The sequence below is a fragment of the Neophocaena asiaeorientalis genome, unplaced genomic scaffold (genome assembly GCF_003031525.2).
Source record: "Neophocaena asiaeorientalis asiaeorientalis breed wild unplaced genomic scaffold, Neophocaena_asiaeorientalis_V1.1 scaffold182, whole genome shotgun sequence".
In the NCBI taxonomy this organism is placed as follows: Eukaryota; Metazoa; Chordata; class Mammalia; order Artiodactyla; family Phocoenidae; genus Neophocaena; species Neophocaena asiaeorientalis.
The window spans coordinates 6,532,800-6,550,212 of NW_020174648.1; the positions used below are offsets into that span (position 1 = coordinate 6,532,800).

Here is a 17,413-nt window from a genome sequence, read left to right on the forward strand (position 1 = left end):
GTGTGTATGTATATAAAAGATCTTTTGAAAGAATTCAGTAAATTTAATGGGAGTTTTGATGTTACCAGTGTTAGAATAGGAATGCATAAAACATACTCAATAAAACATTTGATTATAATTAATTAGTGAGCACTCAAACACACCTTTTTTTTACCTCTAGGTTCCTGAACAGCAGCCCATTACTTTGTGTAGTGGGGTTGAAGATACAAAGCATTATGAGGAAGCCAAGAAGTGTGTAGAAGAATTAGCACTGTACCTGAAACCACTCAGCAGTGCTAGAGGTAAATCAGATGAAATTATCCATGCTGAGCACGTGTTCATTAAAGATGCTTTTGTTACCATAAAAACTGTGAGCTATAAGTGAATGTTAATGAAATTCATTTATTTATTGTAAGCCAAACCCACTGGTGCTAAATAATATTACAAACCACATCAAATAAAGTAGTGAGTTTAAAGTTTATGTACTATTTATTGGAAACATTTTTTGAATGAGTTGCAAAAGTAAGTATAAACACACTAGTGGTTTCAGAAGGGCTCTCTATCATTTGACAACTCTAAATTGTCAGCCTTCTATCCAGTTTTGTGTGGTATGCTGTTGGGGGTACAATAAAATTGGAAGTTTCCATTACTATCTTGCCATTATGGCTTGTTTTTATTAGGAAGGTGAGCTTAACCACTAGGAAATATACCAGACCTGTTAGGACCTCAAGATTTGGGTGTTTTTTTTGTTTTGTTTTTTTAACATCTTTATTGGAGTATAATTGCTTTACAATTGTGTGTTAGTTTCTGCTTTATAACAAAGTGAATCAGCTATACACATATATATATATATCCCCATATCTCCTCCCTCTTGCGTCTCCCTCCCACCGTCCCTATCCCACCCCTCTAGATGGTCACAAAGCACCGCGCTGATCTCCCTGTGCTATGCGGCTGCTTCCCACTAGCTATCTATTTTACGTTTGGTAGTATATATTAAGTCCATGCCACACTCTCACTTGGTCAAGATTTGGGTTTTTAATTATTAATATTGACTGGCCTTTTTTTCTGTATTTCTCCATGATTAAAATGAATAATATATTTAATGTCATGAGTGTTACATTTGCATGCAATAACAACTTTTGTATACTTTTAAAATGCAAACTAGGCTTCACTTGTGTAATTTGTATTGTTTATTTTAAATATTCTGATAGAACCCAGAACTATTCCACATAGCCATAAGTCAATCAGCCCATCAGAGGAAGTTTTTCTGGACTCTAAAATTACATTGGAAACCTAGAAATAACTATATTTTCTGTTTTAAAGGAGTGGGTCTGAATAGCACTACTCAGAGTGTTCTGAGTCGCCCAATGCAGAGGAAGCTGGTGACTCTGGTCCACTGCCAACTAGTAGAAGAAGAAGGCAGGATTCGTGCCATGAGGGCAGCTCGATCTTTAGGTGAACGAACAGTTACAGAGCTCATTCTCCAGCACCAGAATCCTCAGCAACTCTCTTCCAATCTTTGGGCAGCAGTCAGAGCTAGAGGCTGCCAGTTCCTTGGACCAGGTATATAATTAAAGTTTGATATTTACTATACTAGTAATTCTAAAAGTATTTATAGTGTAGGAACTATAAGTGATGTACAAAGGCTAGTTCTTTACAATATTCTGTTGTTATCAAGTAATATCCCACTTGGTATCCCACAGTCATGGCTTGGGTAATTCCATGTCAGTTTTTCAGGATACTTAAAACTTTTACTGCCAAAAGTTTATTCATTTTGGTAGAGGTTTTCTCTAACTGTATTAATCTTTTATCTGCTTTCTTAAATAAAGTATATGGAATGTAATAAAAATTGCCCCCAAATGGTTCAAAAGTATAACTGAATATTGGTTGTTGTTGTGTTGCCCATTAATGAAGTGGTACCTGTAGAAATTATTAAATGTTTCCCTTCTAAGAAATGGCTTTATCTTATCTCTGTACGTGATAAATTTTGGTTTTGCTCAACTTTTCCTAGCAATGCAGGAGGAAGCTCTAAAGCTGGTTCTCCTGGCCTTAGAAGATGGTTCTGCTTTGTCAAGAAAAGTATTGGTTCTCTTTGTGGTGCAAAGGTTGGAGCCACGGTTTCCTCAAGCCTCTAAAACTAGCATTGGGCACGTTGTCCAGCTCCTTTATAGAGCCTCCTGCTTCAAGGTATGAACCTATGGTAACTTTCAGCTTAAAAGGAAACGTCCTTTCCCCAAACTTAGGTAGTAAGACTTTGAGTTTAATAAAGTTGCCTGTATCTTTCCATAAAATTTTAGCAGTTTTTCTTTTCTCTTTTAAAGAATATAGATGGTGTCCTGTTAAAGTTAAATCTTGTATTGAATTTTGTATGTTAGATATTGTGCAACATAGATTAAATCATGGCTTTTAGATTTTTGTATTTGAAGAGACTAAAAAGCCATGGCAGTTTTCCACCAAGACTGCAAACAGAATTGGTCTAAAGAGAGAGAGTCATTGAAGCAGGAGTACATTTTATTTGGCTATTTGCTCCTGATATAATTCCATATATACAGTACTGGAGCTCCATTTGCCATTTTGGTTTTAGTATATATAGTAATGCTGGACATGTCCTTTGTATGCCAAGTTGAATCAGCACTATTTCAAACACTGGTGCCCACTATGTATCACTTATTGTTCATCCTGTTTTCCTAACTTCTTAATGTCAGGGCTTCTTGCTTTTGACACAACACATAGCAAGTACTTCATGGGCCAGGGAAGTATGTCTCTAAAAAATTGTTAATTCATACAAGCTATAAGGAGGTCACCACATTCCCTCATCTGACACTGAAACTAAAAAACTCCCACATTAGCCATCCTGCTATATTCTAATCTCATTTTTTGAGAAGGATAAAATGGTTCACAAAATCAACACAGCATATAGATTTAACTTAAAAAAATTTTTTTTAAGTTCTAGCTAAATGCCAATATTATTCTGTTTCTTTCTAGACTCAGATTATATACTGAAAATGGGGTGTGGATTCCACATCTGTACCCACCCCTCTTGTTTTTCATACGTCCCTCTAGAGCTCTCAGAACCTCAACTGGTCCAGATTGTCCCTGAATAACTCACATTTGTTGTAATGGTTGTAATAACCTGACTGTACAGTGTAATCCGGAATACATTTCAGAATGTCTGTCTGCTTCCAGTGTTACTTCTCCATTAACAGTGCCAGATAGATACAGTATAGGAAGTTTAAGATATAAGGGGAAAGAAATCCAGCCTTCCTCTGTGAAGAAGAATAAGGGGCTCAAAAACACCAGAATACCCCAAGTGAAATTTTCTCAATCCTAATTAAAAGCATTAATAGTAATTTTTAAAAGATTGGAATATGTAAAAATCCAATTATTTTTCACTTGAGTCATGATTATGTCGCTTTATTTCATTGTCCACCTGCTTTCTTCTTTTGGTGGCAGTTTGTACTATACTCTCAATCATGAAAAGATTCATTTTCTCTCATCACAATAGGTCCATACCCTAAACTGTATTCACTATTGCAGAGTTTCTATTAAGTGTCTGCCAATACCCATTTCATCTTCTTCATGGAACTCAAATCAGCATTTTCCTTTCTTTGCAGGTGTTCGTTCTAGGCATTTTAGTACAGTACAGTTCCAGGACTTCAGACATTGCATTTCTTGGAAATCTTTGAGTGTTTTTAGTTAAAGAGAGTTTTGAGAGCCAAGTCCATGGAAACAGTACATCATATAGAAAGCATATACTACATTTTAATGAGATTTAATGTATATTGAGAGGGTGTTTCATACATATACATTTGGTCTTTTGACTTGCCTTTGAATAGGGGCAAAATATATTTAGTTTTTGTGACTATAGTTCTTGATTTTTTTATGTTTGGTCTCTCTATGGACTTACCTAACAAAATTTAAGTTAGACCTTCTTATAATAAGAATGGAATACAAGTAAAAATATATCAGTATGACCTGGAAGTCCTGACTAAGATAGTCTATTGTTTCTTTGATGGGAGGGAAAAAAAAAAATGGGAATTTTCTATAGAGGAATTTGAGTCCTTATGGGAATAAAAGATTAGCAAGGCAAAAAACGTTGTAAAATATGTTAGGATATAGGTGATCCTAGACTAGAATTAATTGTTCTACTTTGATTCATTAGGCCTTTGGCCTGAATCCAGCTTGACTTAAAATGTGAATTATTAGGGGTGATACCACTAGCACCTACCTCAACAAGTTTAAAGAATTAAATGAGTTAATATGTCACTATAACAGTTAATAAGGTAACTTAACACACTGGCACATACTATGTGCTCAATAAATGTTAGTTATTTTTATTGCTAAAAAATATCATCATTGTCATACAGCATCTTAGAATTTTCACTTTCAGGTGGTGACCTAACCTACAAAACTGCAGGGAGAATTAAACCAAGTACAAATTAGTCATCTTTAGAATCACACCAGCATCTGAAGCTCTTTCAGTTATTGAGTACCAGCTATCTCAATACCAGGCAAGCCCAAGAGTAATAATCCATAGATATGAAGAAGCAGCATGGTGTTTTTCAGAATACTTGTATGAGTATTTTCTTCTTTTCTTTTTTTTTTTCACATCTTTACTGGAGTATAAATGCTGTACAATGTTGTATTAGTTCCTGCTGTACAACAAAGTTAATCAGCTGTTTGTATACATATATCCCCATATCCCCTCCCTCTTGAGCCTCCCTCCCACCCTCCCTATCCCATCCCTCTAGGTCGTCACAAAGCATCAAGTTGATCTCCTTATGCTATGCAGTAGCTTCCCACTAGCCATTTTACATTTGGTAGTGTATATATGTCATTGCTACTCTCTCACTTCATCCCAGCTTCCCCTTCCCCCACTGTGCCCTCAGATCTGTTCTCTATGTCTGTGTCTTTATTCCTGCCCTGCCACTAGGTTCGTCAGTACTGCTTTTTTAAATTCCATATGTATGTGTTAGCATACGGTATTTGTTTTTCTTTTTCTGACTTAACTTCACACTGTATGACAGATTCTAGGTCCATCCACCTCAATACAAACAACTCAATTTTGTTCCTTTTTATGGCTGAGTAATATTCCATTGTATATATGTGCCACATCTTTTTTATCCATTCATCTGTCGATGGACACTTAGGTTGCTTCCATGTCCTGGCTATTGTGAATAGCCAGGTGCTGCAATGAACATTGTGGTACATGTAAATTTTTTTTTTTTTTTTTAAATCCTAAGGAATTTATTGATTGATAACAGGCATCTAGAAGTAGGGAGGTTCCTGTCTGGCTAATTCACCAGATCAACCACATCCACAAAAACCCAGGCCTCTCCCATCAGTCTTTTCTGCATCTCAGGTGGATCAGCTGCTCTTCACATGGCTGCCCAATGGTGGAAGAAATTCCCAGCTCACATGATCAGACACTAAGAAGCAGAGGAAGAAAGTTTGACTTCCTTGTGTCTCCTCTTAAGAAACCTTTCCCAAGAGGGACTCTACTCTCCCTCCAACAGATGTCCCATTGCATCTCATTGTGAATGTGACACACTAGGTCACATGACACTTCCTAAGTAGTCTCCAACTCGGATAATGGAATTGCCAGCATTGGCTTAGACCGGGGTTTATTCACCTTTTCTGTGCCATGGGCCCCTTTGGCAGTCTGGTGAAACCTAGGGACCCCTTCCCAGAATACTCTATTTAATTGCATAGAATGAAATGACCGGATTACAAAAGAAACCAACTATATCAAAAAATATACTTTTTAAGTGATACAGGAATAAACTTGCTTCATTAGTGCACTAAATAACAAAATCTAGCAGCTGATCTAATAACAACCATAATTTTTAAGTAGTGATGAAGGTAAACAGTGTTCTGAGATACCTGTAATAACTGTTTTGTGATATGAAAATATTTGTGATTTCCATTGGTGACAAAGTCACAAGTTACTGCTAATGATACTGTGGTTTGTTCTTACATTCATAATAGAAGGAAATGTTAAATTTCAGTTGGAGTTTAATGAAAGGTTTTTTTTTTTTCTTTTTTCCCAATGCAAGATTGTGAATCCCATGCATTCCATCCACGGACCCTTGGTAGGGGTGGTCTGTGGACTACATTAGAAGCGCCCCTAGCTTAGATTAATTAAGATTCACATATTGAGTCTGGGAGTGGGCATGTCTTCACTGAGACAAGTGGCTTCAAAGGAGTGTGGATATCTAAACTAAATCAGGACTAACTCAAGCAAAAAAAGAAGTAAGAGGGTGGGAGAGTAGGGTAGAGGAGGAGTGGGGTGATCTTGACTCCAGGGTCTGCTCCGTGTAGGGTCAGCAAGGGCTTCCTTCAGAGGGAGAACACTTCTCATCACTGGAGGAACAGACCTTGTCAAGGGGACTCAGACATACTGGGATACCTGCCATCCTTGGCATCTTACATACCCCCCCGCCCGTTTTATTTACTTTTGTTTCTTAGTTGGTTTTCTTTAAACATCTGTATATATTTCAAGGTACAGATATAAAACTTGCCCTTTACAAATATTCAGCCTACTGGAATATATCCCTTCTATCCCACTCCTTAGAAGTGACCACAGCTCTCAGCTTAATGGATGTCTTTTCAGACTACTTGCTATGCACATGTGATATCCCACCAGCTTACAAACTTTCTTGTGTTGGCAATGCAGAGTACCAGGCCCTGCCCTCCCCCATGCTGGTGAATGAGAACAGCCTCACTGTGCTAGATGCTAAACTCAACAGTGTCCCCTTCGATTCCCCGAAGACACTTGAAGTTCAGGCAGGGGAGGTGGCCCTCACACCGCATACCTCAGAAATGGCAGAGCTGAGATTTGAACCCATGTCTATCAGACCCCAAAGTCCATTCTCTAAATGCCATACGTGTTGGTTTGCAGAGCTGTACATGATGGTTCAGTCATTTTTTCCCTTTTTTTTTTTTTTTAAGGAGTGGGGGGGGCATATTCCTGGAACCTGGCTTGGATGGTGCCAACTTGAAATGGACGTTCGCACTGAAGTGTTCAGGTGTCTCATCAGTAACACTTGAGTCTCCTAAATCATTCACAGGAGACTCCAGACGTATATTCAGAAGGCAGCATTGGAAGCATGAGAAGAATTTACAGTAAAGCTAAAAAGCAAGGCAGAGATGTCCTCTATGAGTTCCATAATTTAACATTATCTTGGAGGTACTGCCCAATGCAGTTAGACAAGAGAAAAAAAAATAAAGCTTATGTAGATGGGAAAGAAATGAGAAAGGTGATCTTACTTGGGGAGATCATTAATCAGATGAAAAACTATTATAAGCAAAAAATTCAATAAGGTGGCTGGATACAAAAGTTAAAATACAGAAACCAATAGCACTCACGTTTATGCAAGCTGCATCTCGTTAGAAGACATACAGAAGAAAAGATTACATCACAATAGCAGCAACCCAGGTGTTTTGGAATTAATTTTTTAAATGCGAAGTCTATAGGAAGGACACACCTAAATGCTCTCTTCTCAACATCTTATTATAAAAATTTTAAAACATACATAAAAGTTTAAATAATTATATGTAGAACACCCATATACCCACCACCTAGACTCTCCAGTTAACATTTTTTGTATTACACATATCAGTCCATATATAATCCTCCGATTCATTCAAAAATCCGTTATTTTTCTTTGTTTCTTTTAATTATTTTTTTTTCTTGTTGGTCAGCCATTTTATACACATCATTGTATACGTGTCAATCCCAATTGTCCAATTCATCACACCACCACCCCCACCCCTTGCTGCTTTCCCCCCTTGGTGTCCATACGTTTTTTCTCTCCTTCTGTGTCTCAATTTCTGCTCTGCAGACCAGTTCATCTGTACCATTTTCTAGGTTCCACATATATGCTTTAATATACAATATTTGTTTTTCTCTTTCTCACTTACTTGACTCTGTATGACAGTCTCTAGATGCATCCACGTCTCTACAAATGATCCAATTTCGTTCCTTTTTATGGCTGAATAATATTCCATTGTATATATGTACCACATCTTCTTTATCCATTCGTCTGTCAATGGGCATTTAGGTTGCTTCCATGACCTGGCTGTTGTAAATAGTGCTGCAGTGAACATTCGGGTGTGTGGGTCTTTTTGAATTATGGTTTTCTCAGGGTATATGCCCAGTAGTGGGATTGCTGGGTCATATGATAATTCTATTTTTAGTGTTTTAAGGAACCTCCATACTGTTCTCCATAGTGGCTGTATCAATTTACATTCCCACCAACAGTGCAAGAGGGGTCCCTTTTCTCCACACCCTCTCCAGCTTTTGTTGCCTGTAGATTTTCTGATGATGCCCATCCTAACTGGTGTGAGGTGATACCTCATTGTAGTTTTGATTTGCATTTCTTTAATAATTAGTGACATTTAGCAGCTTTTCATGTGCTTCTTGGCCATCTGCATGTCTTCTTCGGAGAAACGTCTATTTAGGTCTTCTTCCCATTTTTCAATTGGGTTGTTTGTTTTTTTTGATATTGAGCTGCATGAGCTGTTTATATATAGCTTTACTATGTTGAAATAGGTTCCCTCTGTGCTCACTTTCTGGAGAGTTTTTATCATAAATGGGTATTGAATTGTGTCAAAAGCTTTTTCTGCATCTATTGAGATGATCATATGTTTGTTTGTTTTTTCCCTTTCATTAACATCTTGGATTAGTGTGATACATTTGGTCATATGGTTTTTATTCTTCAAGTTGTTAACATGGTGTATCACATTGATTGATTTGTGTATATTGAAGAATCCTCGCATCCCTGGGATAAATCCCGCTTGATCATGGTGTATGGTTCTTTTAATGTGCTGTTGGATTCTGTTTGCTAGTATTTTGTTGAGGATTTTTGCGCCTGTATTCATCAATGATGTTGGTCTACAATTTTCTTTTTTTGTGATATATTTGTCTGGTTTTGGTATCAGGGTGATGGTGGTCTCATAGAGTGAGTTTAGGAGTGTTCCTCTCTCTGCAATTTTTTGGAAGAGTTTGAGAAGGATAAGTGTTAACTCTTCTCTAAATGTTTGATAGAATTCACCTGTGAAGCCATCTGGTCCTGGACTTTTGTTGGAAAATTTTTAATTACAGTTTCAATTTCATTATCTGTGATTAATCTGTTTATATTTTCTAATTCCTCCTGTTTCAATCTTGGAAAGTTGTACTTTTTCAAGAATTTGTCCATTTCTTCCAGGTCGTCCATGTTATTGGCATATAGCTGCTTGTAGTAGTCTCTTACGATCTTTTGTATTTCTGTGGTGTCAGTTGTAATCTCTCCTTTTTCATTTCTAATTTTATTGATTTAATTCCTCTCCGTTTTTTTCTTGATGATTCTGGCTAAAGGTTTATCAATTTTGTTTATCTTCTCAAAGAACCAACTCTTAGTTTTATTGATCTTTGCTCTAGTTTTCTTCGTTTCCATTTCATTTATCTCTGCTCTTTATGATTTCTTCTTTCTACCAACTTTGTATTTTCTTTGTTCTTCTTTTTCTAGTTGCTTTATAGGAAGGTTAAGTTGTTTATTGAAGATTTTTCTTGTTTCTTGAGGTGAGCTTGAATTGCTATGAACTTCCCTCTTGGAACTGCTTTTGCTTTGTCCCATAGGTTTTGGATCATTGTTTGCATTGTCACTTGTTTCTAGGTTTTTTTTTTATTTCTTCTTTGATTTCTTCAGTGATCTCTTGGTTATTTAGCAGCACACTGTTTAGCCTCCATGTGTTTGTGTTTTTTATTGTTTTTTTCCTTCAGTCGATTTCTAATCTCATAGTGTTGTGGTCAGAAAAGATGATTGATACGATTTCAGTTTTCTTAAATTTTCCAAGGCTTGATTTGTGACCCAAGATGTGATCTATTCTGGAAACGTTCTGTGTGCACTTGAGGAAAAAGTGTAGTCTTTCACTTTCGGGTAGAATGTCCTAAAAATATCAATTAAGTCTATCTGGTCTGTGTCATTTAAAGCTTCTGTTTCCTTATTTATTTTCTGTGTGGGTGATCTGTGTATTGGTGTAAGTAGGGTGTTAAAGTCCCCCACTTTTATTGTGTTACTGTCGATTCCTCCTTTTGTGGCTGTTAGTATTTGCCTTATGTATTGAGGTGCTCCTATGTTGGGTGCATAAATATTTATAATTGTTATGTGTTCTTCTTGGATTGATCCCTTGATCATTATGTAGTGTCCTTCCTTATCTCTTGTAACAGTCTTTATTTTAAAGTCTATTTTATCTGATATGAGTATTGCTACTCCATCTTTCTTGTGATCTCCGTTGGCATGGAATATCTTTTTCCATCCCCTCATTTTCAGTCTGTATGTGTCCCTAGGTCTGAAGTGGGTTTCTTGTAGACACCATATATAAGGGTCTTGTTTTTGTATTCTTTCGGCCAATCTGTGTCTTTTGGTTGGAGCTTTTAATCCATTTACACTGAAGGTGATTATCGATATGTATGTTCCTACTACCATTTTCTTAATTGATTTGGGTTTGTTTTTGTGGGTCTTTGTCATCTGTTGTGTTTCCTGCTTAGAGAAGTTCCTTTAGCGTTCGTTGTAAACCTGATCGGTGGTTTCGAATTCTCACAGCTTTTGCTTTGTCAGTAAAGCTTTTGATTTCTATGTCAAATATGAATGAGACCCTTGCTGGGTAGAGTAATTTTGGTTGTAGGTTTTTCCCTTTCATCACTTTAAATATGTCCTGCCACTCCTTTCTGGCTTGCAGAGTTTCTGCTGAAAGATCAGCTGTTAACCTTATTGGGATTCCCTTGTATGTTATTTGTTGCTTTTCCCTTGCTGCTTTTAATACTTTTTCTTTGAATTTAATTTTTGATAGTTTGATTAATATGTGTCTCTGTGTGTGTCTCTTTGGGTTTATCCTGTATGGGATTCTCTGCCCTTCCTGGACTTGATTGACTATTTCCTTTCCCATGTTACAGAAGTTTTTGACTATAATTTCTTCAAATATTTGTTCAGACCTTTCCTTTTTCTCTTCTCTTTCTGGGACCTCTATAATTCTAATCTTGGTGCATGTAATGTTGTCCCAGAGGTCTCTGAGACTGTCCTCAATTCTTTTCATTCTCTTTTCTTTATTCTGGTCCCCGGCAGTTATTTCCCCCATTTTATCTTCCAGCACACGTATTCGTTTTTCTGCCACATATTCCTTCTAGAGTTCTGGGGGGTTTTTTTGGGTTTTTTTTTGCGGTACACGGGCCTCTCACTGTTGTGGCCTCTCCAGTTGCGGAGCACAGACTCCGGACACGCAGGCTCAGTGGCCATGGCTCACAGGCCCAGCTGCTCTGCGGCATGTGGGATCTTCCCACACCAGGGCACGAACCCGTGTCCCCTGCATCGGCAGGCGGACTCTGAACCACCGCGCCACCACGGAAGCCCCTTCTAGAGTATTTTTAATTTCAGTTATTGTGTTGTTCATCATCGTTTGTTTGCTCTTTAGTTCTTCTAGATCCTTGTTAAACATTTTTTGTATTTTCTCCATTGTATTTCTGAGATTTTGGATCATCTTTACTGTCATTACTCTGAATTCTTTTTTAGGGGTTGCCTATCTTGTCTTCATTTATTTGGTCTTGTAGGTTTTTACCTTGCTTCTTTGTTTGTAATGTATTTTTTTGTCGTTTCAATTTTTTGTGTTTTTTTTGATGGCTAGGGCTGTATTCCTGTCTTACGGGTTGTTTTTTTCTGAGGGTTCCAGCACTGGTGTTTGCAGACCATTGGGTAGAGCGGGTCTTGGTGCCTAGATGAGGACCTCTAGGAGGCTTCACCCCGATTAATATTCCCTGGGGTCTGAGGTTCTCTGTTAGTCCAGCGGTTTGGACTCGGTGCTCCCACCACAGGAGCTCAGGCCCGACCTCCGGCCCAGTTGCTGGGGTTCCTCCTGTCCCCTCAGGGGACTGGTGCCTGGTAGGTGCCCTCTTTGTACCAAGAAGCGAATTCCACATCCTTCTAGTCCGCCATCTTGACTCCCTCTCTTCTCTTCAAAGTATTTTCATATCTCTCTTTGGTCATATAAAGTATAAGCCCAGTTTGTTTCTTAACCTGACTCATGAGATTACGTGTGTCTTCCTAGGTCACCAAGCGTGATGAAGACTCTTCTTTGATGCAGCTGAAAGAAGAATTTAGAACGTATGAAGCTCTGCGGCGAGAACATGACTCCCAGATAGTGCAGATTGCTATGGAAGCAGGCTTACGAATTGCACCAGACCAGTGGTCCTCTCTGCTTTATGGGGACCAGTCTCACAAATCTCATATGCAGTCCATTATTGACAAGGTAGACCCTTTTTTGTTCCTTACTTCTTGGACTAATCATGGAGTTTTGGTAATTCATTTATTTAACAAGTGTATATTTAAGTGAATCCTGTATGTCAGGCTCTTATAAATTATATTCTCTGTAGCTGAGTGTCATGTCATAACTAGTCACATCATAGTAGCAGTTTGTTCATGTAAAGGTTTTTTAAATTGAGGTATAATTGACATTGTTCATGTAAGATTTGATTTAATTAGTTTTAATGCTTTATCCAGTGCTGTCTCACATTCCTGTGACAGTCTCCTATCTCTATTTTTTCATTGCCTTTCTTCCTTTTATTGTTTTCTGAGTTTTGATCACTGTATTAGTTGAATTCATTTTCTAAACGCCTTTATTGTCCTCCTGGAACAGCCATTTAATGACCTGGAAGATGTATACATTGAGGTTTCTTGTGGTTCTTAGCCAGAAAAATTTCACATTATAAGTTACCAACCATTCTATATTTGATCAAATTTTCAGTAAACTTATTTCTACTTTATTTGTTGTCTGTTATGATGAAAAGATCACTTGAGTACACATGAATTTTAGGTCAGGCCCCACTATTTCTGACTCTAAGAGTTATATTTAATTCTTTTAAAACTATAGAATAATACTTAAACTGGTTTTGTTGCAGTTCAACATGAAATATGTGAAAGTGCTGTAAGATAAAGTGTGTAAGATAAAAATCTTAAAAGTGCCATGTAAATATATTATGTTGAATAATTTTTAAAAATTTTTACTATTTACCTTAATTTGTACTATTTTATCTTAAGTCCTTATAACCATAGAGATGATTATACATTAGAATCCACCTTACATTTAATTTAAAGAAATAATGACGGGACTTCCCTGGTGGCACAGTGATTGCGAGTCCACCTGCCAATGCAGGGGACACAGGTTTGGGTCCTGGTCTGGGAAGATCCTACATGCCGCGGAGCAGCTGGGTCCGTGTGCCACAACTGCTGGGGCCTGTGCACCTAGAGCCCGTGCTCCACAGTGGGGGTGGCCACCACAGTGAGAAGCCCGCACACCACGGTGAAGAGTATCCCCCACTCGCTGCAACCGGAGAGGGCCCACACGCAGCTGCGAAGACCCAGCGCAGCCAAAAATAAATACATTAAATAAATAAATTCAAAAAAAAAAGAAATAATGTTAGTATGTAAGAGTAGCCTAAATAAAATAATATTTAACACTTACTGAGAGCTTAGTGTGTGTCTGGTGGTTTTATTTTATTTTTTGATTTTAGTGCGTTAATACTTTGCTCAGAATATTTTAGTTTAGTTTAGTTTATGTTAGTTTAGTTTAGTTTCGTTCAGTTCAGTTTTTGGCCTCACCACGTGGCTTGCAGAATCTTAGTTCCCTGACCAGGGATTGAATCCTGGCCACAGCAATGAAAGTGCCAAGTCCTATCCACTGGACTGCCAGGGAGAGCTTCCTATCTGGTGGTTTTAAATAATTCATTTAATCTTCTCAACAGCCCTGTATTATTCCTTTTATACAGAGACAGAGGGAGATTAAATACATTTCTCCAGGATCACGTAGGTAATAACTGACAAAGCTGGATTTGAACTTGAACATTCTGACTCTAGAATCCCTGCTCTTAATTACTAAACCTCTTTCCAGACTATTCTCCCCCTACCCCACGCCACCTTTTTTTTTTTTTTTGCTATTCCTAAAGGTAGAATTCTTGAAATAAGTAGAAGGTTGATGTCAAAGGAGAATTAGGAAATGTTTTATAACTGCATGGTGTGTAATTGTCAGTATAATGTGTATTATTTGTTCTGTCCTATAGATACCTTTATCAAAACTTCACCTGCAGCTCCTAGGCCTGAAATTATGCAGTGGACTGATTATAACCTTAATCATGATCTTTTAAAGGAGTGGCTTTCTACCTCTGAAGAGAAACTTGACTTGCTTTTATGAAAATTGTACAAGGAGGTTAAATTACCCTTCTTGTCTGAACTGGACTATATAACTAGATGTATATCCTGCAATAATTTTCTCACACCATGAGCAGTAATTTGAATTTAATATCCTAAACCTTCTTACAACAATCTGGTAAATGAAGTTAGTAGTGTGACATCTTATTATTATATAGAGCAATAGAACTTCGTGTGATAATGAAAATGTTCGGTATACATGCATTGTCCAGTATGGTGATCACGAGCCACACTTGGCTATTAAACACTTGATGTGTAACTTGTGTAACTGATGAACTAAAATTTTTATTTTACATACTTAAAATTTTTAATAGCCATATGTTGCTAATGGCTACTGTATTGGACAGTGCAAGTGGAGAATTTATTAAAAGTGATAAGAAAAACAATAACCCTAGTAAGTTAATAGGCAAAGAAATATGAAATAACAGTTCACAAACAGGAAGTATATCTAGCTGATGGACTAGAATTCGATGCCAATAATAAATACATTTAAAGCAGTGACATGCCAAATATTGCCTGTTAAACTATAAAGAAACATATACTCTCATTAATTGCTGATGGTTTGTAAAATGCATTACAGGTCTTTTGAGAAACAGTTTGTCAGTGAAGCCTCAAAATATTTGTGTACTTTACCAAACCTACTATTTCCAGGAATTTATTTTAAGGGAATAATCCAGACTTTCAAAAAGGTTATGAATGCAAAGGTGTTAATTGCTAAATTATTTACAAAGGATAAAATAAAGGGATGGTTAAAGAAGTTAAGATACATCTGCTCAGAACACTGTTACATGGCCGTTAAAATTGTGGTCATATCAGGACAGATACTCTCTTCAGCTATTAAGTAGCACTTGATTTCTTTAAAAAAAAAATGTTAGTGAAATATTTTTGTTAAGTCTCAGTGGTAGATACATGGGTGTTATTATATTAGACAGTTACTTTGAAGTATTTCATAATAAAAATGGTTAGGTATTTTAAAAATACCTTTGTTGGGCTTCCCTGGTGGTGCAGTGGTTGAGAGTCCGCCTGCCGATGCAGGGGACACGGGTTCATGCCCTGGTCCGGGAAGATCCCATACGCCTCGGAGCGGCTGGGCCCGTGAGCCATGGCTGCTGACTGAGCCTGCGCGTCCGGAGCCTGTGCTCCGCAACGGGAGAGGCCACAACAGTGAGAGGCCTGCGTACCGCAAAACAAACAAACAAAAACCTTTGTTATAATATTAATGGTAGGCAAATCCATAAGTTTATAAATAGCTGATTATAAGTATATGAAAAACATGCAAAGATGGAAAATTGAGTAAAGACATGCCAGCATTTTAATGATTAGTTGTGTTATTCCATGTTTTTTAAAATGTATGCTTTTTAAAAATTTACCTTTTAGAATGACCTTTGGGGGAGAAAAAGTTCCACATGTATATATACATATATATATTTTTTTTTTTTTTAAGTGAAAGTGAGTTTATTTAGAGAGATACACATTCCATAGGCAGAATGCTGTCAGTCTCAGAAGTGAGAGCAACCCTCATCTATATTAATAAACTACATAGCTAAATGTTTCCAAGTAAGAACCTTTAGTTAGTATCACATAACCAGTTTTTTTACTTTACAGGTCATATGTACTGACCAGCTTAGGGGAGTTAGTGCAAGTATGTGTGTCATTAAGCCTTGAGAAAATACACAACCTAATAGCTTCCAAGAATCCCAAACCAATATAGGATTTTTTGAACTGGAATGAACTTCTCAAATTATTTAGTCCATACAACAGATGGAGTTCAGATAGAGTCTGTAAAGGTTATATCTGATGTCATAATCTTTGGTCCATAACAGAACTTGAATTCAAACACAGTTTGAGTACAGTTTCATTGTTTGTGCTGTTGTATAGCATTATCTCTAGACAGTATTTCCAAACTTCAATTATTTGGAAAGACCCCAAGAGCCAAACTAACACAATACTGTAAGAACTGGAGATGTAAAGAGTATTTCCAAATTGAGGATGTGAGAAAGATCTCACATTTGAGGAATGTGATGACAGAGGGAAGAGAGAGTATACAATATATCAACCTGTGGATGCAGAGAAGTGCAGGGTTTGTTCAAGTAACAAGTGATCCAGTCTGGCCAGAGCATGGGATGTGTGGGAGGATAAAAATTAAATATAATTAATTGCAAAAATGGTTGTGATATTGTAAATAATCTTTATTTTAAAAGGATTATCTGGTCTTTGAGGGAAGTTAATATTTATCTTTTTTTAAGTTGCAGACCCCAGCCTCTTTTGCACAAAGTGTTCAGGAACTAACAATTGCTCTCCAGAGGACTGGAGATCCAGCAAACTTGAATCGACTAAGACCCCATTTGGAGCTATTAGCAAACATTGACCCTAGTCCAGGTAAGCCCAGGGAAAATTAATGGACTATCCTATATGTGCCTTAGTGCTATTCAGTGAGTCTTTTAATTATCTTTCATTACATTTCTCTAGAATTTCCTGGTGTAGTAATTCCAAATCTTTTCTATAGTATTTAAGTTTCTGGCCCCAATCTTGTCTGTCTCTTTATTACTTCAACTAATATTTATTTAATACTTTTTACTGTGCTGCTCACTTTACCAGCAAAATAGGATCCCTCTGGGATCCTTTATGTTTCCTCCCTCTCTCATCACAAATTGTGCTCTATTTTTATCATTTTCATCTCTTGACAAAACTCGTTTTCTCATTTTTTCTGTATCATATGTCCTTAGTTGCATTTTTTTGGTCCCAACTTTACTTTCTCTACGATAATCTTGTTCCATCACATATCCTCCCTTGTGTGTCTACTTTGTCCAGCCATTTCCTGTTCCTTCTCCTTGACCTGAAAGTCACCCAACCTTCATTTTTCACTTAATATTACATCTAGGGTGTGTTAGCTTATATCCTATTGCTGTCCCTGTGTTTATTCCTACTACTGAACTAAAATTCTTTTTTTTTTTTGCGGTACGCGGGCCTCTCACTGTTGTGGCCTCTCCCGTTGCGGAGCACAGGCTCCGGACGCACAGGCTCCGGATGCGCAGGCTCAGTGGCCATGGTTCACGGGCCCAGCCGCTCTGCTGCATGTGGGACCTTCCCGGACCAGGGCACGAACCCGTGTCCCCTGCATCGGCAGGCAGACTCTCAACCACTGCACCACCAGGGAAGCCCTGAACTAAAATTCTTAACATTCACTAGTAATTTCC

At 37.5% G+C, this 17,413-nt stretch overlaps 1 protein-coding gene across 4 annotated transcripts in view; it reads left to right on the top strand.

The window, feature by feature from the left end:
* Positions 1-17,413, top strand: part of RC3H1 (ring finger and CCCH-type domains 1) — a 92,785-nt gene that overhangs the window by 43,208 nt on the left and 32,164 nt on the right. For 3 of the 4 annotated variants that reach the window (XM_024758747.1, XM_024758746.1, XM_024758750.1), the window contains exons 3-7: positions 161-281; positions 1,303-1,542; positions 1,991-2,166; positions 12,061-12,261; positions 16,463-16,595. In XM_024758747.1, coding sequence (XP_024614515.1) covers positions 161-281; positions 1,303-1,542; positions 1,991-2,166; positions 12,061-12,261; positions 16,463-16,595 — 871 coding nt within the window. The remainder of the gene's footprint in view (positions 1-160; positions 282-1,302; positions 1,543-1,990; positions 2,167-12,060; positions 12,262-16,462; positions 16,596-17,413) is intronic. The other variant, XM_024758748.1, reaches the window with a different exon arrangement.